Source organism: Cyclopterus lumpus, chromosome 5 (genome assembly GCF_009769545.1).
Source record: "Cyclopterus lumpus isolate fCycLum1 chromosome 5, fCycLum1.pri, whole genome shotgun sequence".
NCBI classification, from domain to species: Eukaryota; Metazoa; Chordata; class Actinopteri; order Perciformes; family Cyclopteridae; genus Cyclopterus; species Cyclopterus lumpus.
In genome coordinates, this window is record NC_046970.1 from 2,343,690 (window position 1) to 2,367,369 (window position 23,680).

Consider the following 23,680-nt stretch of genomic DNA (forward strand, 5'->3'; position numbering starts at 1 on the left):
ACGGTTATTCTTTTATTAATATGTATATGCTGTAATGTTCTTTTTACACTTAACATAGGAAGGAAAAAGTTATTTTTCAAGGTTGAGGATGCACTCAAAAAATATTTTTTGATTCAAATTGAATGAAGTGACAGCTGTAATATAAATGTTGTAATATTCTTTATTTAACTGAAAATCAACAGTCGGAATAAACTCTTATTTAGAGTCCCATCCGGACTGTGGATATGGGGCGTTCAGGGACACCACCACGTGGTGAGAAGGTTCCAACACATCTGAACAACGTGTGAATGTAATTATTGTGCTTACGAAAGAGAAGTTTCTCAGAAAGAAGTCATTCCTTATAATAAAAATGACCAATTGACTAAACGAGGTGGCAGCCATAGAATTTACTGACTTAAACAACACCAAATATAAATTACTAGAATTAGACTGAACACGTTTTACTAACATTTCCATCTTCTATTAAATGTGAATGCATTTCCTCAGATTTATTCAGTGTTGGTTTGGTGTGACACGTGCAGGTCTGAGGTCCCGTAGGTTTTATATTAAACCATTGTGGACCAGGCCATAAGACACGAGGCGGTTCTGCTCGTACGCTTGTGACCACATTGTTATAACTGCTGGAGGAAACTACAGCCTCTTGACTCACAATCAGAATGCCACTAATGACATGTTCGTGAAAAGCAACTGCTCATTGTCCGCGTGCACCAAAACACGGATGAAATTCGGTTTCCGCCTGTGGGAATCGACAACGGCCGAAGTTTGCTTCTGTTTCGGTGTTTCAGGAACAACAATGTTGTGTATTTTCCACTTAAATGATTCAGGCAAAAAAGGACAATTAATTACATTTGAACCATTTATTCAGGAATGCACAAAATATAGACGTTAACATACAATCTGGGTACACTTAGTTCTTCAATTTTACAAATATTAAGAACAATAAAGTATCAAATGTACACGTATTTTACTTTAACAATGCACGTGCATTGAAAAGCACCTTCAGATGACGTAACACCACGAGGACGGGACATTTGGCATTTGATTGTGCTGACGTGGAACAAGGCTTCCAGAATCTGTCCTTAATATCTGAAACAGCAAAGTCCTTATGTTGTTGAGGATGCTTTCGATCATAAAATATGTGTGTTTATATATCGATTTGTATACAGCGCACTTTGGCCACAACGTTTGGAAACAACAGCATGAACGAACCAAGACTTTTCCTTTTTTACAAAATAGACTACATAAAGGCACAGCAACATTTGGGCTTACATAAAATATCAATACAATCCAAAAAGATCTACATGGCAACAACAGATTGTTTCTAACTTTCAGAGCAAAAAAAAGTATTTAATATTACAGAATTATAAGAGCAAAGTTTCATCACCGTCAAACCACCATCAAATTAATATTATTACGCAACATAATTTAAGATTTTCTTAAGCGCTCTTCATATTATATATATTTTAGATTTAAGATGCGCTAAAATATATTTTAATGGGCTAAACGATGTCTGTGCTTTAATGTGTTAAAAGATGTCTGTGCTTTAATGTGTTAAAAGATGTCTGTGCTTTAATGTGTTAAAAGATGTCTGTGCTTTAATGGGCTAAACGATGTCTGTGCTTTAATGTGTTAAAAGATGTCTGTGCTTTAATGTGTTAAAAGATGTCTGTGCTTTAATGTGTTAAAAGATGTCTGTGCTTTAACATGTTAAAAGATGTCTGTGCTTTAATGTGTTAAAAGATGTCTGTGCTTTAATGTGTTAAAAGATGTCTGTGCTTTAATGTGTTAAAAGATGTCTGTGCTTTAATGTGTTAACAGATGTGTTAAAAGATGTCTGTGCTTTAATGTGTTAACAGATGTCTGTGCTTTAACATGTTAAAAGATGTCTGTGCTTTAATGGGCTAAAAGATGTCTGTGCTTTAACATGTTAAAAGATGTCTGTGCTTTAATGTGTTAAAAGATGTCTGTGCTTTAATGGGCTAAAAGATGTCTGTGCTTTAATGTGTTAAAAGATGTCTGTGCTTTAATGGGCTAAAAGATGTCTGTGCTTTAATGTGTTAAAAGATGTCTGTGCTTTAATGGGCTAAAAGATGTCTGTGCTTTAACATGTTAAAAGATGTCTGTGCTTTAATGTGTTAAAAGATGTCTGTGCTTTAATGGGCTAAAAGATGTCTGAGCTGCACACGTCATCTTTCCCTTAGTTTCCACCTTATTTCCTGTAAATCTTTAGCCAAAGCTCAATAAATCTCCTTCAAAATCTTAAATACCTCATGATAACTCTGTTCATGCTTCACAATATAAAACACGATTGCTCTGTTTTCATGTTTCAGTCTGAAAAGAGCAACCGCCTGTAGTTCAAATGTTGTTTTCATAAACATGTAAACAGTATTTACACGATGCTCTGAGTTTCATTAAAAGGCCTCTTAGTCGGTCCCCAGCTTGGCGATCAGTTCATCGCATATCTTCGTGAGCTCCTCGATCTCTTGATTCTGAGAGAGAGAGAGAGAGAGAGAGATTAAACCACAGTGTCAGGACAGAAACAAGCTGCACAGGTACAGTAGAAGACTGCACACCTGCAGCATTCAGCTAGCTCAGGGAAGCTAACGTGTCTTTAAATGAAACACTGTCACCTAGTGGTAGATATCGCACCAGAAGAGCATTTCTAAAAATCTGCCCTTTTGAAAACACTGCAATTAAACCATTCATCCGCATTTTATTATTCATTTTCTGAGATTGTACAGGACCATACGAGTGGCATTTAGCCATAAATCTATCGGACATATATATAAGATGCTTTTCCAGAGCAGAAAGAAAGAAAAGGGCTGATTGGAGGACATTTATCACGTTCACTTAGAAAGAAAACAAAGAAGGGACCAGAAACCTGTGAGTTATGCTCTTAAGCTTAAACAATGGCACAGTAACCTTACCACAGGTGTGACACATTATCTTTTTAAATGTACTTTATTTGCATATTCTGCAGAGACAATGCACACCAATCAACAGTAAAAAAAAAAAAAAAAGAGTTAGCCAGAGAGGTTAATTTTCATTAATACAAAATAAAATAAACTGTCTCAGAGTGCTCTTCCAGCCCTTTAACATCATGTTTCCCTCACCCTACCTTTTGATGGACGGCTCTTTCAAGCGACTCCGCCTTCATCTGCTCCTTCCTCAGGCTGGCGCCGAGGGCCACGCTCTCCGAGTTGGCCTTGGCACGCACCTGTGCGATGTCCTCGTTCGCCCTGTGAGGGACGCGAGAGAGAGAGAGAGAGAGAGAGAGAGAGAGAGAGAGAGAGAGGTCGTCAACATTAAAGAAGAACTTCCATCGTGGACACCCAGGAAGCCCCGCCCCCGTGGACATGGAAGCTCACTTGTCCAGTTTCTCCTCAGCGTGCACCTTGAGGGTTTGGTACCGCTGCTCCTCCTGCTTGATCCGCATCAGGTAGTCCTGGGCGCACTTCTTCAGCACCTCCTCGTTCTGCAGAGATGCACGTGGAGAACATCTCAGTGAAACTGGAGAGCGCTGGAGAGCATCCCCCCCCCCCCCCGAGATTCTCGCCGGAGCTCTACTGACCTTCTTGAAGCCCTCCAGGACTCCCTTCATGTTCTCGTACCTCCTGAAGAGGTCGGCGAAGGAGCGCTCCACCGAGTTGAGGTCGGCGATGGCCTGGTCCCTCTCGGCGGTCAGCTGCCTGACGGACTTACTGCAGGACAAGGACTTCTGCTGCTGCTCGTCCTCTGCAACCAACACAGGAGTCAGAAGGTTTAAAGGCTGTGTCTGCAGACTGAACCCGACCACGCAGTCAGAAGCCATCTTATAGATGAAATACATGTGGGCATGACGGTGGGCATGGCAACAGCTTGGGCCTGTGTTCACTTCCTGTCAGCTGGTGTCATTCACTGCATATAACATAAGAATAAAGATAAAGGGTCATTACGTTATCAAGGCTCCTTTCTTATTCTAAAAAGGTAAACGGTCCAGATTTAAGGAGGTCATCTCCACCTCATAATAAAAGGAATTGAACATTATCAAATATCATAAACAGTTAGTTATTGATCACAAGTATTCATTCATCATATTTCACAATCATCTGCATTGCAACAGACCCAACATAAGAACATGCACGTTTCAAGTGAGGACTCACAATGTTGGGGAGCAGTCGTAAAAACACACACACGCACACACGCACACACACACACACACACACGCACACACACGTTAAGCAGACGCGTGTACACTTTTCCGCCACCAGGTGGCAGCAACTTACCGATCATCTGTGCAACTGTTTTCTCATACTCTGTCACTATTTTCCTGTCAAGATAAAAACAGAAAGTGCAACACGTGTCAGCTTTATCTCTATTGTATCGATCTGTATCGACAACACACATTCACACCGGTTCAAAACGGTTCGAGAGAACCGGTGACGTTCCACACCTCATCTCCAAAACCTCAGTCCTGCTCTCCTCGTACTTCCTCTTCCACTCGTTGACCTCGATCTCTTTCGTGATGATCTGATTGGAAGACGGGAAAAGGACGAGGCACGCGTTAAGATCAATAAAATGAACCGTCGAGATGATTCACGTGATCGGATGAGAGCCGCTCTGACGGGGACACACCTCCTCTCGGATGAGGGCGAGCACCCCGGCCTTGTCCATCTCACTCAGAGGGGACGGGGCTGCTGGGTCCCGGACGTCCCCGCCGGACATCTTGGTCGTGTGCTTCGTGGACACCTCACTCTGTGGAGCATGCGGAGCACACACTGTGGGAACATCCACGATCCGTACACTTTGTCACACACCATCTTTAACTTTTTCATTTCAGGATCACAACGATGTCTTCGCAAGGTGCACTCTGGGAAAAAGAAACAGTTTGCACGTGTGTGTCGATTTGACTAAATATTTGTATAACCTGGGAGGTGCGAGTGTGGTTACCTTAGAGAAATATTATGCAAGTAAAACATTAAGCAAAATAGCTATTGGGATTAAAGAGAGCAACACATTCCCTGTGTGAAAAATAAAAGAGTCTGAAATAGTCATTGGCTAAACTATCTTCTTACTAAATGAGGTGAAAAGCTGCAAAACAAGGCGGCCATGTGTGGATACTCCTCCCGCTCCCTCCCTGGGGGTCCTATGGTCCACTCACCAGATCATCCATCAGGCTGCAGGTGTCCTCCTCCTCCTGGTGAGCTGTACTCTTACTGTCCGGACCTTTTGAGGAGAGACAAAAACACACACAATTCAACGACACGTGACAACTGGTAACTGCACCAAATGCTCTTGTTTCCTCACTGAAAAGACGGTGCGACGGGGAAACATTTGCTCCCCAGTGTAACACGTATAACTTTTCTAATATCTGGGACAGGGTTTTGCTGAGCATGCATGCTCCATTTTATTCCGACATAAAGTTTGACACATTCTCGGGGCATTGCAGAGTCTAATAATACTCCAACTGAGTCACAACGATGCAGCTGAATCCCTCTCCTTGCTCCCAGTTTACGTTTCATCCCGTTGAAACGGACCCCTCTAGTTGCAGATTGATTGACGGGTGGATGTTGTGTTATTGTTGGTTGAAATTGCACATTTCATATTTATTTTTACAGAAAAACATTGAATTTTGAGATGAAAGTTGATTTTCTTTTCTTCCTATTTGTTTTTGCATATGGTGTTAAACAGGGGTACAATATGACCGGGGATGTGATTTTAAAGTTTTTTTCAATGGATCTCAACTTTAACACCGTTAATAAAATACTCCTAATACATCACAAGTGGATTTAGAAGGTCAGATGGAACAAATGAGACCAGATATCATGGCTATCGATATCATTATTAAGTCTACTTGTGCTGTTTGTTTCACAGAATAAAAACAAACAGGTCCTGAAGGGGAAATCTTGAGCATGGGTCAGTCATGATCTGACGTCTGTGGAGCCAAAAGACTCTTTCACTCTTTGTGAAGATCTAAGCATACCATCCATAAAATAAACATCGTGGATTGGATGCTTCTTGGCAGGCGCTCTCGGGCAGTCGGGCTCTCCTCTCTCCTCCTGGCTGTTGGTCGGCTGGCCCTTCATGCCGGTGGAGGCAAGCTTCTCCTCATCGGTGGCGTGATGAACCCGCTGAGTGATCTCTGGGGTGTGAGCCACCTCCTCATCCTCCTCCTGGAGAGGAGGGAGGAACATAGGATCCACATTAGAATATAAATACAGGATTAAAACACATTGAGTCTTAAGCAGCATTAACGGGACTGGGCCTCTGGGACACACTGTCACTCTACGTCCTCTGAGAGACTCTCAGGACGCCATCCTTCAGCATGCAGGAGGTGATGATGTTGAGGGCAAATACAGACTTATATTTGACTGCAGTTATAAGTCACACGTCTGTCGCCATGCCAACGCAGCGCTGCAGAGCTGGAGCCGCTGCTGATGCACCGGTCAGCTTGTGTGTGTGTGTGTGTGTGTGTGTGTGTGTGTGTGTGTGTGTGTGTGTGTGGTGAGGCCCAGAGGTTAGACTGCAGTGACACGTTACCTGACTGCACACGTCGAGCACCAAGGACGGGCTCTCCTCGTATTTCTGAACTTTACAGGGATTCCTACAAAACAAGGACAAAGCAACAAGTGTCAGAACATAGAGATCCAATAGCAGTGGTTCCTCTTCCTCCTGTATTTCTGTGCCTTATGAGCTCTCACAACAGGTGAGCTACACACACACAACCCCTCTAGTGTTCACTTGATGATGCTGTGGCCTCGTGAAGGACTCCCCCACACACGCTCATCCATCAGCGGGCTCCGGCAGCACACGCTACGTCGACAGCGACGCGGGACCCAGTGAGGGTACTTACAACAGAAAACAGAGAAACTTGACTTCAGATGTCCTGGGGCGAGCAGAAGGAGACGAAAGCGGCGGTTGAGGCGTTGCGTAACAGACAAGAGGAGGTAGGATGCAGAATGAAGGGGACGTGGATGCGAGGAGGGTGAAACAGATCGGGAGGAAGAGACAAAGGAGAGCGTGTGAGTGACTGGAGGCGTTCAGCAGCTCATTGCGTTCATATTCAAATGTCGCGTCAACACAAGCTGCCGACAGAGAGAAGCTGAATGAGTCCAAACGGCTGCAGAAGAACTTCTAGAGACTCGATGGAACCTGTTTGGGATTTACACCCAACGGCCTCGTGTGAAGTATGAAGCAAAAGCCAAAGAAGAGGAAGCTCAGTGGAGAGAATCTAAACCTAAAATGACATATGAACTGAATATAATGACGTCTGAATTTTAATATCGGTGATTACGTTACGACCTCAAAACTCACGTGATCGTCTTCTCTGGGCTTTTCTTGGGAACCGGCCTCACTTTCTTTCTGCCGCCGTCTTTCACCTTCTTCTGCGGCTGAGGGGCGCCGCCGGACGCGTCCTCGCCGCTCGTGGGTTTCGAGGGTTTGAAAGGGTCCGCAGAGTCATCGAAAGTGTTGGGATCGAAGCTGCAGGAGCTCTTTGGGGGAACCGGAGAGCCGCTCGTCGCACTGTTGCTGCCAAACGGATTGAAGTTGGGGTCGTCCCACTGACTCGGGTCAAAGTTATATGTTCCCGACTTAGGAATAGGAATGTCATCGAGGTTCAGAGGAGCAGAAGAGTCCGACACTGGCAAAGGAGTTTCTGGAAGAAGATCCGGAACTGGTTCGGATGCTGGTGGAGAAACTGGTTCTGATGCTGGTGGAGAAACTGGTTCTGATGCTGGTGGAGAAACTGGTTCTGATGCTGGTTGACAAACTGGTTCTGATGCTGGTGGAGAAACTGGTTCTGATGCTGGTGGAGAAACTGGTTCCGACGCTGGTTGAGAACCTGGTTCTGGGTCTGTGGGCTCTGCTGCAGGTTTGCAGGGAGCCTCAGATCCTTTGGCCTTCTGCCTCTTAGCTGTGAGCTTGCCGGTTGACTTTCTAACACCTAACCTCCTCGGGGGGGGCTTGCTGACCGCCCCCCCATCCAGACCGAACTCAAGCATCACAGACTTGGCCTCCGACGAGGACTCCGTCATCTCTGCCTCTGCTGAAGCTGCCAAGCTGGCCTCATACACAGGCGAGGGGCCACCGATCGGCTCCGGTCTGGGAACAGAACCTGAACCGAACGGCGGGGGAGAGTTCTGGATTTTGGATCCTCCGCAGTTGAACGGGTTGAAGCTGTCATCCAGCTGGTCGGGGTCAAAGTTGTAAGTGGCCGCGGGGACAGGAAGTTCTTGTTCCTCATTTGTTTGGGCGAGCTCGTTCAGCGAGGCCTTTACCTTCAGGGGTGGAGGCTTAGGCTTGCTGGTTTTAGTCTTTTGAGCAGGCTCGGTCTGGTCCCGGACATTGCACAGTGGTTCTGGTTCAGCAAGAGGTTTCTGCTCAGGGGGCTCTAGAGCTGGACTGACTGCATGTTCACTGCTAAGGACTGAGTCTGGTTCTTGAGCTAGAGCAGGACCAGGACCAGGACCTAGAGCAGGAGCAGGAGCAGAACCTGGAGCAGGACTGACTGCAGGTTCACTGCTAAGGACTGAGTCTGGTTCTTGAGCTAGAGCAGGACCTGGACCTAGAGCAGGAGCAGGAGCAGGAGCAGGAGCAGAACCTGGAGCAGGACTGACTGCATGTTCACTGCTAAGGACTGAGTCTGGTTCTTGAGCTGGAGCTGGAGCTAAAGCTGGAGCTAGAGCTGGACTGACTGCAGGTTTGCTGGTATGGACTGAGTCTGGTTCTTGAGCTGGAGTAGGAGCATGGGCTGGAGCTGGAGCTGGAGCTGGAGCTGGAGCTTGGGCTGGAACTTGGGCTGGAGCTGGAGCTGGACTGACTGCATGTTTCCTGGTAAGGACTGAGTCTGGTTCTTGAGTTGGAGTAGGAGCATGGGCTGGAGCTAGAGCTGGAGCTGGAGCTGGAGCTGGAGCAGGAGCAGGAGCTTGGGCTGGAGCCACATCTGGGACAGGATCTGCAACTAGGATGGGGACTGGGGCTTGGGATGGCTCTGTGGGTTTGGCCACTTCAGCCATTTCCTTCAGTGAGGGTGGAACGAGAACAGGCCCAGAGCCCAAGACTTCTGGAAGGTTCTCCGATTGTTCTGCTTCCAGGGTCTGGATGTGGACTTCCAGTGGTGCACCCATGGGCACTGCAGGCTCATCTTGACCCATGTTGTGGCTGCGGAAAAGATCCTGATCCCAAACCGGAGCAGTCACTATCAACTGTTCCTCCTGGTCCACATCTGAAGAAGAAGAAGAAGAAAACCAGAAATAACCAAAAACTATTCATAATGCAACATTTTAAAATGCACGCACACTTTAAAATGCACGCCAAACTCAGGTGTTGGTGACATCTGGTTGGCTGGCTCCCCTACGGCTGCCGTTGCCATGGCAACGTCTGACTGAGGGCCACGACATCTAAAATCAAGCGGTGCATTTCAAGTCGCGTTTAAGACAAAAGGGGCGGCGGCCTCTGTGGAGGAAGTATTGCCCCGAGGGAACCTTTTGACACATCAACATATTTCAGTGTGCCGTCACACTCATCATCCTCCTGTCATCTTACGTTGCTAGGAGACGACTTCCACACACACACACACACACAGGAGCACGCTGCCAGTGTCTTCAAAGGATTCCTGCAGCCAAGGCGCCCAGACAGACACGTCCTCGTGGTTTAGATCCAGAGAAGAGATGTTCTCTCACTCTCACAGCAGCCACGAAGCTCACGATTCAAAACACATGGTCTAATTTGATTGATAAAATGAATTATTATGATATATATGATTTTAATATGTAAAAGGTGTTGCGTGTGCCCCTGTGCTAGTTATTGTTTCCAGCCAAAAACACATATAATATAAATGATTGTCTCTGAACCTAAAGCCAATGTTATTACAATGCAACATAGTATTACAACAAAGTAGCAAAATAATCCTCAAGTATCAATCTGTCAATGTCCTCAATTATGTGTTAAATATGTATAACCATGTGAAGCTGGTCTAATGGAGGCGTCAGGTGTGCCCAGACACACAATGTGTGGACACACAAAGACGCTTCCTGCGGGCTCGCGGCTGCAGCGCTGCAGAGAGGATGTTTGAAACAAAAGGGAACTCCCTGCTCGCGTCTTACCGGTCGACCTTCACAAAGTACACTTCTATAAGAGCTCGTTGGATTTATTATGTATTATTATTTTAGCATCGTCTTTAAACCTTTTAACCTTCGTGGTGGTTTTCATCTCGATAACCAGCTCGGTTCAGTCCTCATTGTGACCTCGATCCGTTACCAGACCAGAACCGAGGGCCAAACCAGAGCTTCTGTTGAACCTGTTGAATACCAGAGCGAAGGTCATTCCCACACTCCGCTGTCGGCTCCTCCTCTCTGGGATTCATAGGACAATGACGACGCTTCTGCCATCATCACACCCCAAACCCAGTGTGTCTTACATACCGAGCATGGGTGAGCAACTGAAGGCTGAAATGCAGGGGGGAGGTACATTCCTTAAAAAAGGTGCACGTGGATCCAGTTCCTCTGGTGGACCTGAAGAACCACGCAGACACAGCCGTGGACTTCACGTTTACTATTTTAAAAGATTATTTTTTACACTTAAAAGACGAAGCAGTTGGCCCATTTCTTTTACTTTCTTTAGTTGATCAAGACAAACACATGTGCTGGCACGTGATGGCTGAACATCGAGACTCTAGTTTCCATGGCAACTTCCAGGAGGGACACTCTGAAACCACATCTCTCTCTCTCTCCCTCTCCCTCTCTCTCCTCTCCTCTCCTCTCTCTCTCTCTCTCTCTCTCTCTCACCTGTGTCGTTGTTGTTCTCCAGCTCTCCAGGGAAGGCTGGAGGGCCGTGGACCGGAGTGGCAGCTTCAGGAGTGGCAAACTGACCCTCTGAGTCAGAGCTGTGGAAACCAGAGACGGAGAGAGAGAGCGTGAACTTTCCAAAACATTCAAAACACGAGGAAGCCGGAGGACTGAAGAGAAGTAATCATAACTACTGTATACTGGCACTATACAAGCAAAGGGCTGGGAGACAACTGCCTTAAAATGTGCATTATGCAAGTATATTATATTTTGAACAAATGCAATTCTTAATTTCTGTTTCTTCACATCAACTCTCCTCACTGCAGTTCAACTGAAGAGGGATGGTCATCATAAGGATGATATAACAGAGCATACATACTGTTGTGGATACACATCTGAAGTTCACCGAGTATAATCTTGATATACACATTTTTATATTTTGACTAAGTTTCGACTGTCGATATTACGCCGAATACTCTTCCTCTGGTGTTGCATTGAGATTTGGCAACTCTGCACTGGAGGGAAAGAAAAAGATGAAGTAAGAGAGAGAGAGAGAGAGAGAGAGAGAGAGAGAGAGAGAGAGAAAGAGGAAATAGGACGGCCCACTCTTTCCTGTCACATCTCGAGCACCACACAGTCTGAGACTGCACCACACAAACTATTTCATATATATATAAATACATATATAAATACATATGTATATATATATGTATATATACACACACACACATATATATACATATATATAAATACATAAATACATATATACATATATATACACACACACACATATATATATATATATATATATATATATATATATATATATATATATATATATATATATATATAAATACATATATATATACACATACATATATAGTATATATATACACACACATATATATATATAAATACATATACTGCTCTACAAATACAAATTGTAGAGCAGCAACAATCAATTTGATCTGATCACTTATTATGTAAGTCGAGTAACATGTAGTGAGATATTGATGTGATTGGTTAGATAACTGCATGGATAGTAAACATACATGGATGTGGGCAATAACATGTGCAGACGACACACACACACACACACACACACACACACACACACACTTTACAGAATAATATCAGAGAGGCAGAATAAGAGAATAAGGACACAATGCCTGCACCACGTGTCACGTTAGTGAGCAATGATTACGTCATTAAAATAAACCCGACAGCAGTGCTGTGTGAGTAATGAAGAGGTAACGTCAGTGTGGCTGAGAAAAACATTCAACAACAACAACAACAACAACAACACACAGTGGACACATCTGCATGCAAACAAAAACAATGTTGATGCAGGAACAACAAACAGTGCTCCTGTTCCTCTTCGTCCACGTGACAACACCTCCTCCTGTTCAGGAGTCTCGGGGTCCAGCACAACACTTGCCTGCAGCCTTGAGATCTCTCCTCCTCCTCCTCCTCATCTTCCTCTCCACGTTGCTCCCTCGGCTCGCTGGCCTCCTGCCCCTCTTCCTCCTCCTCTCCCTCCCCCCCTCTCACCGCCGTCCACGTCCATTTGGCCCATGACACAGGTGACAGCCAAGACATCTCTCCCTCTGCTCCGTGGACTCAGAGACCGGCTGGAAAGGTGTCCAGAGCCCGACTGAGCCGTGTTCCTCAGAGGTCCACCCTGTCAGCAGCGCTCACGTCTCCCACGGAGCTTCTCCTCCTCCTCACACCAGTTCCCGGAGCCCCGTGACGGGAGGAGACATGTTCTGCGCCACTCTTCTATATTTGTGTATTCTCCGTCTTAAAAATCACAAAGACTTCAGCTGCTTCCTCTGACCCTCTCTTGTAATGTTCCTGGTCACGCTCCTGCCTCTGGTCTGATCAGCTGGGCTTCACCCCCCCTCCTCCACCTCGGGCTGGTCCACGGACGCGCCGCACCGCGCGGGGGAGCCGGACGCGTGAAGCCCTCCAAGGGAACGCGGCTCCTCGTCGCTCCACTGAAGGAGCTCCCCTGCGGTCGGAGAATGGTACGGTCCTGTCACTCCGAAGCAGGAGGAGGGAGTCGAAAAACAAACACAGAAGGTGGAGGAGGAGCTGGGCTGGAGGGCCTCCACAGTTTATAGCCCAGAGAGAGGCTATAGGAATGTCGGGCTCGACCTCTAAGCCGGCTTTGCTCCCCCAGGCTGGGGAACAGCTACCATCCAGGGGCAGGCCTGCAGGACCAGGGGAACCGGTTCTGTTGCAGGGCCCCAGGAGATCTACCTGTCTGGGTAGCAGTTCAGACCACTGAACACACAAGGAAGCACAATGGTAAAAAAACAAACAACCATTGTTGCATCTGACACGTGTTGTTGAGGAGAGGAAAGCGTGACATTACTCCAGATGTGAGTGAAATACCTCCACAAAGACCCTTGATATACAAAAGATAAGATACGATACTTTATTCATCCACAGGGGGAAATTTGTAAAAACAGCATATGGAAGAAGACAGAAACACAGCTACAAGTTATTTATTACAGACGCTAATGCAGGTGATTGGGCTATTTCTATTTTTCTGGGCCTCTGGTTTAAATCCACCTGGTCAGACAGAACCTTTCCAGTAGCTGCTGGTGAGGCCTCCTCTTCTGTGTGCACCTTCAAGTCTCCTTTTATTCTCCATATACTTCCTGTCTGAGAATCCAAGGCTCGGAGAATCAGACACATATTGCAAATCTTCTTAAAACGTCATCATTTTGATATGTGAGTTGAAGTGAAACTCAGAGCAGAGCTTCAACGTGGCTTAAGAACACATGCACGTGATGTTTCCTTTGTTTTGCATGCCTTGGCGTATAACATGTGGATGCGTCCTCTGCGTATTGTTTTCTAACTCCATGCACTCCTCCTTCAGGTTTTGGCCACACTAGCAGCTAAACTCCTCCCAAATTCCGATGGAGGAACAGAGACACACAAGCCTCCGTCAGGCTCAGAGTTTCCACACTGGACCAGCAAGGGAGGAGTTTGTCCTCCGCCCATGTATTTATGTCTGGGTCTGCATGGGCTTGAGGCTGAGGTGAGGATGAGGGGGACCCCTGCTTGCTTTGACCATGTGCAGGGTGGAGGAGTACAGAGAGAACATCACTGGATCCATTTGTGCCTTTATTTTAGGGTCAGGATTGAAAAATAAAAATAAAACGCTAGGCCGGTCTATTTTGGAAGCCACTGAGCCACAGTGGAGCTCCTCAGAAGGCGTATTAGAACAAAAGATTAGTATTGTCCTCGTCAATAATCTTTGATCGACACTGAGGTCATATCTGAGTAATAGACAAAGCTACAACGCATGGGAAGAAAAGGGAAGGTGTTATCGTGGTGTGTTTTCTGAATTTGTGGAGGTTATTTTTCCACAATAAATTGAAAAAGAAAAGGGGCATTCATCTCTGTTTTCAAATTCTCAGTTTATTTCAAATGACTTCCTGCACCATAGTGAGGGGGCCAGTAACAACTCATGGTAGCCATGGATGTGTGGGTGACATAAGAGAGGGTTTCCATAACCATCCCTAACATAAGCTCATAACTCTTCGTTTCCAGCTCTTTTTTTTTAACAAACACACAAAGGAAACTTGAACTGAGCACCGTCTCAAAACGGGACCAGTAACCGTCGGTAGGTCTCCAGATAAAAGACATTCTGCCGCCACCAGAGGTCCTGCCAAGGAGTCCGACGCTGCACTCAAATCCAAATAGAACTGAAAAGAGCTCAGATTTCAAACACAGTGGGAGGAACCCAATAGCAATGTTATGGAAACAGAAACAAGGAAAACAACAACTCGGGCCTTCATCGTGAACCTTTTTCTCAGCTGACGCAGCAACGCAAATTCTGCCCTAAATGTGACCGGTGACACATCCACAGTGTCCGTGTGAAGCGTAATAATTAATCCAGTAACAATATTGTTGTGACAAAGTTTCCCTCTAACTTCACAGCTCAAGAGTCGAAAAGAAAGCAGAGATAATATTTGCACACAAGCACATGATATAATTACACTGTGCTGCGTCTACAGTATCATACTGTGCCCTCTCGCCATAAATAGAGACAATTTCATTTGTAGAGGACAACAGGGGGAAGGGGGGGGGGGGGGCATTATTATACAACAGGCCATCCTCTGGAGCCTGAAATAAGTGCAGACACACATAGAGGGAGGAAGTGGATCAAACATGTGACCAGAATAATATTTGTGTGATATTTGTGTGTGTTTGAGGAACAGGTGGAAGAGGAAGGACAAGTGGAGCACATGAGAGAGGTGATGTGTGCAATAAGTTAGCATGCAGTAGTCCTGACATTTGCCTTGAGGGACACTCAAATGGCTCTGACAGCCAATATGAACCGTGTGAGATGAACACTTATCAAATAGCAGCGAGATACTTGCTGAACACGTTTGGCTTTGACTTAAAGTGATGACCACATCCTGCCAGAGATGAGTAAACTACCTCCTCAGGTTAGAAAAGTAGGCTCCTCATACATCTCATCGTTTCCCGTAGGTTCACTCTGAGCTGAACCATTGTGTTGCAGCGACATCTAGCGGTGAAAGTGCATAGCGCACTTCAATATATCCTCAATTGAAATACTTAACGAACACATTGATATTACACTTATACATTTATATTCAACATGCTTAAAAAGTTCACACCCAATGCACATTGTGATGACATCTATCAATTTATCATACCATATATAATTATTGTTTCTTCAGTAAATCAAACTGAACAATAAACTGGGAAGTTTATTTTATAATGAAAAACTTAACATTTTATATGTATATGTATTATATTATATTTAATTCCAAAAAAAGAAGGGGAGACACTTATGGGGGGGGGGGGGGGGGGCAAGTTTGGGACGCACTAGTTTGTCGATGTGTGGCAGTAAAGTTCTTCAGACACGTGTTCAGATTTGAAAAAAGGCCGAAGAAGAATAAGTCCGCCGAACCCGGAAGTACTTCCGTCGTAGTAAATGGCGGTTGTGAGCAGGGTGGCCAGTAAACATTACCACGGTTTTAACTGTAACTGTCTCATTATCATCAAAAACATGTACTCGATTGTGTCGGAAACACTGGATAGTTACAAAATGTGTATTTTCAACTTTCAGATCGGCTCACGTGTCGCGCGGACAGGAAGTTCACTGAAAAAGAGACGAAAACGACGCGACCGGTAAGTCTGAAGCTAGCTAGCCGGAGCTAACGCGAAGCTAACGCGGCTAGGGTCATCGGTTAGGTCATCGGTTAGTTAGGTAACAGTCTTCTGTGTTTACTCTATCTTAAAAAAAATGTTTTTAAAAACGAACTAGAAAACCTCCAGAAACAGACATGCTAGAGGAGCTAACGCTAGCTCCTTCAACTCCAGCTAATACTCGGGAGGCAGCAGCTTCAAAGTTGACTGTTGACGTCTTTTCAGTTGAGCTGATGGAGAACGAAGGTGGAGAAAACGAAGGTGGAGAAAACGGAGGTGGAGAAAACGGAGGTGGAGAAAACGGAGGTGGAGAAAACGACGCGCAGCCCGAAGAGACGGAGCTCCGGCTCCGAGTGGAGTCGTTGAAGCGGGAGCTCCGCGACTGCAGAGCCGAGCTGTCCAAGTTACAGAAGCAGCTGAACCAGTCCGACCGACTGCAGCGGAGCACCGAGAGCTACAACGAAGACCTGCGGAAACAGGTGCGCACGAGGACCCGGTGGTCTTTATATAAGGGAGTCCATCCAGCTACAACCCTGTTGTTACGCACATGCACTGTCACTTCAAGACTGTCTTGAATATGATCAAATATCATCAACAGTTTGATGGTTAGTTAGTTATTGATCAGAAAATATTCATTCATATTTCAAAATCCTCTGCATTGCAACAGACCCAACATAAGAACATGCACATGAGTGCAAGTGAGAACTCACAATGTTGGGGAGCAGTCATAAAAACACACACACACACTATGCAACTTCATTAATTAATTTAAAATGCATTTTTTCTTTCCCAGGTCGACCAGCTGAGTGCAGAGATTCATGAGCGGAAGAAGAAGGATAAAGACAAAGTGCACAATGAAACTCAGACGGAAGAATATGTGTGGACAGAAACAGGTGTGTTCATTTTGTATTTATATTAAATATATTACATGATCGTTTCCCTTTTTTTTTTTTTTTTGTATTAACACATCTTTCTATATTTCTCAGATTATTACAACTACTACTACGGAGGCCACTCTCAGAACCCGGAGGCTTCAGACACGAAGGACGGCCTGAACACAGCCGCCGCGGAGGAGGAGGCGGCGGCGGCTAATGGCAGCGAGGCAACAGAGGTTCCAACACCGGTGCAAGCGGCTAATGCTAACGCTAACCCAAACCCCGATGACAGCGTTGCAGCCACAACCGAGGTTTGTTTCGTTAAACGGTCACTTGAAGGAGAAGTGGTGGTGTCGTACGTTATGACTGTTAAATGGCATTGTCTCTTTCAGGAGGGTAACGGAGGATCCATCGCTGATATGTTGAGGGCTACTGCTGAAGAGGCTATGACACAAACCGGGTTCGTCTTTGATGAGACGACCGGGATGTACTACGACCACAGCACGAGCTTCTACTACGACTCGGTTCGTCAAACACACTTTTTTTAGTCAAAATAAGTTGTCTATACGTGAATAATGTAGCGGCAATTTAGTTAGGGTCCGAGCGACTGACGAAGTCAGTCCGAGAAGACCCTATTGAGTTTGTTAGCGTGAACATTGAGCGCATTTTGGGGTATTTGCGAGCGACGAAATCCGCTCAAATTTGGCACGCTTGTCAGGCTTGGTGAAAATAGCCATCTGATCAAGGGGTCACATTTTTGCAATTCATAGTTGCTCTCTAGCGCCCCCTAAAATTTTGACCGGCGACGCCCCTCACCCAGAATGTCCGATTGACTTGAAATTTTTCACACATGTTCACTTGCTCTACAAAAAACCCTCTCAGACCCCTAAGGTCCGCCTACTCAGTTTTTCCGCCATTTTGAATTTTGTGAAAAACACCTAATTGACTTTCTTAACTAGATGCTTGGTCCAAATCAACAAAACCTGATATCAATCAAATCATTGAAGCCAGATGACCTAGAATATGTCAACCGATTATTTATATCTCATTGTGGTAAAGATCTGTGTCCCAATGAACCCCAGGGGCGTGTCTTGTTTTTCAATGCTCATAGCGTCAACACTATTGGGACATTTTTCCTAAGTGCACATGGCATGCCTAACTTGCTAAACAAAATCTTGTGCGATTTGAACACCAGGGGGCGCTACAATAATTCGCCGAAGTTGCCCGTTTTTAGCTCGTTTTTGGCACATTTCGCCATTATACATTTAACGTTATCTCCCACAAAAAAAATCCAATCGACTTCATTCTTCTTTCCAGGATGATCAGAAGGCCTTGAGCTTGATTATTCTGCAAAAAAACGTCGCTTTCACCCAATAATAATCCAGTCCAGGGTAAATTTTTTCATCACTTTTTTTTTTTTTTTTTTTACATTTTAATTTACATGACGGGGTCTAGACTTCACGTAGACACGTGATGCTTGTATCTGTTCACATTCTTAAAGCGCCCCCTACTGGCCAAAACAAATAAGCCTAAAAATGCATCAGATTCACATGTAATTTACACAAAGTGGTCTACACTTCACGTAGAGACACATGATGCATGTATATGTTCACATTCTCAAAGCGCCCCCTACTGGCTCAACTAGACTTGCTCTAATCTGCCCCAAACTCGGTGTGCTTGTTTCGAGTCGCGGTCTGAGGATATCGACGAGCCTATTTTCACTCGCAGTCGACGCGCCACCTACTGGCAAAAGAATATCGTGGTTATGCGACAAACGGTAAAACGCACGACCGGAGGCCGCGCGTTCTCGGCCGAGCGGGTCGACGTCCCGCCGGCGCCCCCGACCGGCGCGGGTGAGCGAGGACCCGTTTATTGCTGCTCGCAGCTTTAATTTATTTTGTTCTCCTCTGACAGACATTGTGTACAAGTCGGCTTATGTTATTTGTTTCTCTTCCGCAGGCCAGTCAGTTGTACTATGATGCCAACACAGGCTTTTACTACTGCTTTGATGCAGAGAGTGGGCGATACCAATTTCACTCCAGGATCGAGGTGCCCGCTGTACAAACGGCTGCAGAGCCTGTTCAAGACAAGAGCACCGGGGAAAAGAAAAGCAGGAAGTTGAAGAAAGGGTCCAAGAAAACATCCCACCAGGATAATAAGGTATGAAACACCTGGATCCTTTATTGATGCATAACACAAGTACATGTTATACTGTGTGGCTGACAGCTGGCTTTTGACTTTGTAGTTCCCCTTAAACGCCTTCATGTTTCAAATACTCGTGACTATTGGTCTCAGTCTTCAAATGCTTGTTTCTTTGTGTTAAGTTGAGGTTAGACGACTAAAAGATTATCCTCTGACCTAGGTGCAAGAGGTGACTAACTCATTGGCTAAAATGAAGATTTCTTCTTACTGGAATACTGCTTCCCACAGAGGTACACCTTTAATTCCAACTTGATAAGCAATTCAGAAAAAAGTATTTTTAATAGGATGAATCATTACTAATACACTAAAACTAGTGTCAGGGTCGGTTAGTGACAACAAGATCGACTGTGATGATTCACAGTCTCGTTGGGTCTATAGCAAGTTCTCAAGTGAGTGAGGACCCCATCAATAAGTGAAATATACCCCACTACTGAAGGGTATACCATTTGGTGGAGGTCTATAGTGAATTATCTTTGAAGACTGAAACCAGGTACACATCAATGCCAGACATGACCAGGTGAATGGGATCTACAAAGCCAGCTTGCCCTGTCACTGGAGATGGTAACCTCACTGTTGACTGTCTGATGGCAGGAACTCGTATTCAATGAGGTGAAGTTGGAAGATGAAGAAACTGAATGGGTCGAAAGGAAAACGACGAAGAAGTCCTCGAAACTGAAACGAAAGTCTCGCAGTCCAGACGTGGCTCCACGCAGAAAACACTCCTCCAAACGCAGAGAGGGGAGCAGCAAAACGTCATCAAAGAGGAAGAGGCAGAAAACAGATTCTGATGATGAGGATGATAAGGATAGATCGAGGAGGAAAAGGAAGAAATCCAAGTCAAAGAAGCCGAAGAAGAAAAAGAGTCCGGCTTTGAGCGACGACTCCGAGGGCAACAGCGAACCGGAAGAGGGCGAGATCACAGAGTCGGAGAAAGAGGAGTGGGAGTCCATTCCCTCGGTCTCATCATCTTCTAGCTCCAGTTCCAAGGAAATGTCAGAAATGGAGACCCAGAGTCATGAAGGTGAGAGGAAGAACCAGCCACATTTTAGAGCGTGTTCAAGGCAGACATCTAAAAAACATAATCCTGGGTAAATGTGTTTTTAATCTGGTGGCAACGTAAAGCTTCTTAGATCGTCAGCTGCCGTTTGTTCCTCACGTTTTTAGCCATTTTAGACAATGCAACAGGTTTTATTTTTCTTGCAGCCAAAGACATCTGGCCGCCCTGTGTAAGAGTGACGGTGGTCAGATCCCCGGTCCTGCAGGTGGGCACTCTGTTCATCATCACAGCCGACTCTCCAGCCACCGTCGGCAGGTTTGTGATCCCCTTTTCCGTACGTGACGTACATCGGCACACGGTTTGAAACTGTTGTACCAAGAAAGGGAACGCGCGCGTCGCTGTAGACAGAGTGACGTGGCTTTAGATTAGAACTGAGAAATGCCGCCATGCGAGACTACAAGTGATGTCTCGCTTAATGACAACATGAGAATTTGATCTCTCGGTGAGTCATAAAGAAGACAACCTGCTGTCCTTCTGTTGCAGGGAGAAGGACATGGACCATGCAATCCGAATACCAGAAATGGGAGTCAGCAAGGTACCCCCCTCCAATTAAATGTTTGCCCAGTGATCTCATAATTAATTAGTGTATTTGAAGTGCCTAACTGAACTGTGTTTTGGTTGCAGCTCCACGCCGAGGTGTACTTCGACCACGAGCTGCAGGGCTACATGCTGGTGGACCAGGGAAGCCAGAATGGAACCGTCATTAATGGCAACAGGATCTTGCAGGTCAGCATTGTGTCTGTCGCCTCTTAAGTAGAAGCCGTAAAACGTCAACTGAACAATTTAAGTCATCGATGCTTCTGCGTTTCTTCTGCAGCCCAAAACCAAATGTGAGCCACACGCGCTGATGCACGGCGACGAGGTAAAGATGGGCGAGACGGTGCTGTCGTTCCACATCCACTCGGGGACAGACACCTGTGATGGCTGTGAGCCCGGTCAGGTGATGGCTCACCTCAGCAAGCACAGAAGAGAGGAGAACACAGGTGAGAAGGCACATCCACAGAAGCACACTGTGTTTGGATAATCACGATGCAGCAGTGATACCGGAACACGTTTGAAACGCTCCATGTGAGATTGCGTTCGCTAATTGTGCCGTCTTATTATATCATGTTAGGAGACATGAGAACCATGAGAGTTTTGCTCTGTTTCCCCAAAAGGCCCCACTCTCACCAAAGAGGATAAAGAAGCACTGAGACAAAAGGAGCTGAAGCAGATGAAGGCAAAGTATGGCCTGCAGGTGAGTCATCAGGACCAGCAGCTGCCGGCTCAACGCGGCGTCTCTCCATGCCTCTCACCTCTCTCTCCGCTGTGCTTGTGCGTAAACAGAGCAGCGAGTACGAGGAGGCCAAAGCTCTAAAGAACCCCAGATACCAGGACCGAGCGCAGTCTCGCCGACAGACGGTGGGCAGCGAGGGAGTTTTTCAACGCGACGATGCACCCGCTTCCGTTCATCAGTAAGTGTGCCGAGACTAATTACTAAAGAAGGAGATAAATGGATGAAGCGGTAGGCATGTAATATCTCTCACTCGTCTTCTTAAAGGGAGATCAGCGAAGTCAATAAAGGACGGAAAATGCTGGAAAAGATGGGCTGGAAGAAAGGAGAGGGGCTGGGTAAAGAGGGAACTGGAATGAAAGACCCGGTAAGACGATCTGCTGACGTCCCGTTTGCACATTCTGTTTTGACTCCAACGCTACGATTTGATTTCTTTCTCATTCCTTTCTCCACAGATTCAGTTGAAAATCCGAAAGTCCCAGTCGGGTCTGGGGGCCGGTGCCGCCATGTCTCTGGACTGCGTCTCGGTGACCAAATCAAAGTCCCAAAAGAACTGGGAGAAAGCCCGCGAGAGGTTTGCCGACTCGTGCCAGCCGGACGCGGCGTCACTTAAAACGCAGAAGAGCAAGTCGCCCAAAGCCTGGGTGAAAGAAGAGGAGACGGAGACCACCAACACGCAAGCGAGTTGTGACTCAAACGACCACAGTTGGGAATGAACTACGGGGTCTGACGTGCCCGAGCAGCCATACGTTCCACATGAGGCGGCGCCGGAGACCCCGGCAACCAATCGAATGCCAGCTGGGTTCTCACAACCTTACTGAAGTTCACAGGAAGTGTAACTGTTACCATTTGTGTTTGTGTTTTTATTTCTTCTCCATAAGTGAACTGTGTGGAATGTTTACAGTCCCAACAAGAACTCTGAAGTGTGTGTGTGTGTGTGTGTGTGTGTGTGTGTGTGATGGGTCAGTGTGGAGTCCAGTCCACGGAGGTCAGAGCCGCTGATATTGACATAATGGAGCGATATTTCTCACAATGAGATCATGCTGCGATTAAACGACTGTAATAAAAACTGTAACTGATCATTTAAACCAATCAAAGTGCTCGGCGTCAGTGTCCCAACCAAACCAGTGCTGCACATAAAGGTTTCCTGTTTGTTGTCATTATAGTGTGTTTGCCCAAAGCCACACACACACACACACACACACACACACATGTCCTGATCTCAGGCCGGTGAGCAAACAGTCGCCCGTCTTATCTGGGCTCTCTGAGGGTGTGTGAATATTTGCAAGTGTACGCGTGGACCGAGGCAACTCGCACCAAATGGAGAAAAGAACTTGTCGTTCACCGCCTTACGATGACGCCGTATAAGTTCACACAAGTGAGGCTGTAAACACACCTCTACAAAGAATGAATGACAACAGGTGACTCACATGGCCCTGAAGGTGGGACTCCTCTTGCTGTCTTGCTGGCTGCCGGTCTTCTGACTCATGCTACCCCCCATTGTGATCGTCTCTCCGGCCGCGAAGCCTCCACCAGACCAGCAGCGTGTTCCCTCTATCCAGCCGGCATGTCCTCGGTGTGTGCGTCGGTGGCTTGTCAGGGTTCTTCTTCTCTGTTGACAGGTGGCCCCTCCCTCCTCAGATCTCCTCCCCTCAACTTAACTGGAGGTAAACACTGCACAGCTGATACTGAAGCAATAAAAGTGGGCGGGACCAACTTGTAATGAGTATAAAGTCTCGGGCCATAAAAAAAGAAAAGAATGTGATGAGTTCATGAGGGCTTTGAGAGATCCGGCTGCACCAGTTCACGACGCCGGGAGCATTCAGAGGAACACATTCAGGTTATTCAGGAGTTATTGGGCCAAATGTGAAGGGATTCTATGTCAATCAAGGAAAAATCACCAGAGTTGTGTTCTATTTATGGACAGGCCGTGTTGTCATAATGATAAACTCATTTAATCTGTTGAAAGCTGAATCTGGGTTTTTAATGTGGATGACTCGGATGTTCAAAAAGGTGCTATAAGCTAACTGGTTTAACTGAACTGGAGATGACACAATATTACTATATAACCAACTGGAATGTTTCACTAAAACCATTATTCTGGCTCTCATAAGGACACCTTTGTTTTCCAGCTCTTTAGCTTTGGGCTGCACTCAGGTCAAAGGTCAAGGAGCGAGAACAGGGCCCTATTTCTCGTACCTGGCTAACGTGGTTAGCGGGATAATGTTCAGGATGAGATTACACAAGTCAGGCTTTTTGGTTCCACGAAGCAAATTTGGCAAAATCACCGTAGCGACACATCCAAAAATGTGAA

The 23,680-nt window shown here is 46.0% G+C and overlaps 2 protein-coding genes across 6 annotated transcripts; one reads left to right on the plus strand and one right to left on the minus strand.

Annotated features, from left to right (window-relative positions):
• Window positions 1-838: 838 nt before the first annotated feature.
• On the minus strand, window positions 839-22,976 carry tacc1 (transforming, acidic coiled-coil containing protein 1). 4 transcript variants are annotated; one of them, XM_034531875.1, is made up of 14 exons: window positions 22,797-22,976; window positions 10,767-10,864; window positions 10,404-10,493; window positions 7,294-9,205; window positions 6,520-6,583; window positions 5,963-6,152; window positions 5,141-5,205; window positions 4,615-4,734; window positions 4,433-4,509; window positions 4,266-4,309; window positions 3,572-3,735; window positions 3,369-3,475; window positions 3,119-3,239; window positions 839-2,489 (listed from the first exon to the last, which is right to left on the minus strand). In XM_034531875.1, exons 1-14 carry the CDS (start codon window positions 22,865-22,867, stop codon window positions 2,424-2,426), a joined length of 3,189 nt encoding a protein of 1,062 aa, XP_034387766.1. In that variant the 5' UTR covers window positions 22,868-22,976; the 3' UTR covers window positions 839-2,423. The 4 variants fall into 4 exon arrangements, with proteins under 4 accessions (XP_034387766.1, XP_034387764.1, XP_034387765.1 ...); XM_034531873.1 differs by lacking the exon at window positions 22,797-22,976 and adding an exon at window positions 12,205-12,753; XM_034531874.1 differs by lacking the exons at window positions 10,404-10,493; window positions 22,797-22,976 and adding an exon at window positions 12,205-12,751.
• aggf1 (angiogenic factor with G patch and FHA domains 1) lies at window positions 15,705-22,459 on the plus strand. Of its 2 annotated transcripts, XM_034531879.1 has the most exons (17): window positions 15,705-15,793; window positions 15,880-15,941; window positions 16,185-16,205; window positions 16,236-16,438; window positions 16,753-16,852; window positions 16,946-17,145; window positions 17,227-17,358; window positions 18,794-18,994; window positions 19,628-20,057; window positions 20,240-20,348; window positions 20,577-20,628; window positions 20,718-20,819; window positions 20,911-21,076; window positions 21,251-21,330; window positions 21,420-21,547; window positions 21,634-21,733; window positions 21,822-22,459. In XM_034531879.1, the coding sequence occupies exons 3-17, from the start codon at window positions 16,193-16,195 to the stop codon at window positions 22,080-22,082; spliced, it is 2,277 nt and encodes a 758-aa protein (XP_034387770.1). In that variant the 5' UTR covers window positions 15,705-15,793; window positions 15,880-15,941; window positions 16,185-16,192; the 3' UTR covers window positions 22,083-22,459. The 2 variants fall into 2 exon arrangements, with proteins under 2 accessions (XP_034387770.1, XP_034387769.1); XM_034531878.1 differs by having other exon boundaries at window positions 16,185-16,438.
• Window positions 22,977-23,680: the final 704 nt, after the last annotated feature.

What these genes read in the sequence shown, in the direction of transcription:
- tacc1 (XM_034531873.1), bottom strand. Translation starts at nt 12,365, where the DNA reads ATGTCTTGGCTGTCACCTGTGTCATGGGCCAAATGGACGTGGACGGCG. An exon ending in CAGTTGCTCACCCATGCTCG is followed by an intron (nt 9,206 to 10,403) that starts GTATGTAAGACA and finishes CTTCTTCTTCAG; the next exon opens with ATGTGGACCAGGAGGAACAG. An exon ending in ACTGAGGTTTTGGAGATGAG is followed by an intron (nt 4,310 to 4,432) that starts GTGTGGAACGTC and finishes TTATCTTGACAG; the next exon opens with GAAAATAGTGACAGAGTATG.
- aggf1 (XM_034531878.1), top strand. Translation starts at nt 16,193, where the DNA reads ATGGAGAACGAAGGTGGAGAAAACGAAGGTGGAGAAAACGGAGGTGGA. An exon ending in GCGTTGCAGCCACAACCGAG is followed by an intron (nt 17,146 to 17,226) that starts GTTTGTTTCGTT and finishes TGTCTCTTTCAG; the next exon opens with GAGGGTAACGGAGGATCCAT. An exon ending in GGAGACCCAGAGTCATGAAG is followed by an intron (nt 20,058 to 20,239) that starts GTGAGAGGAAGA and finishes TTTTTCTTGCAG; the next exon opens with CCAAAGACATCTGGCCGCCC.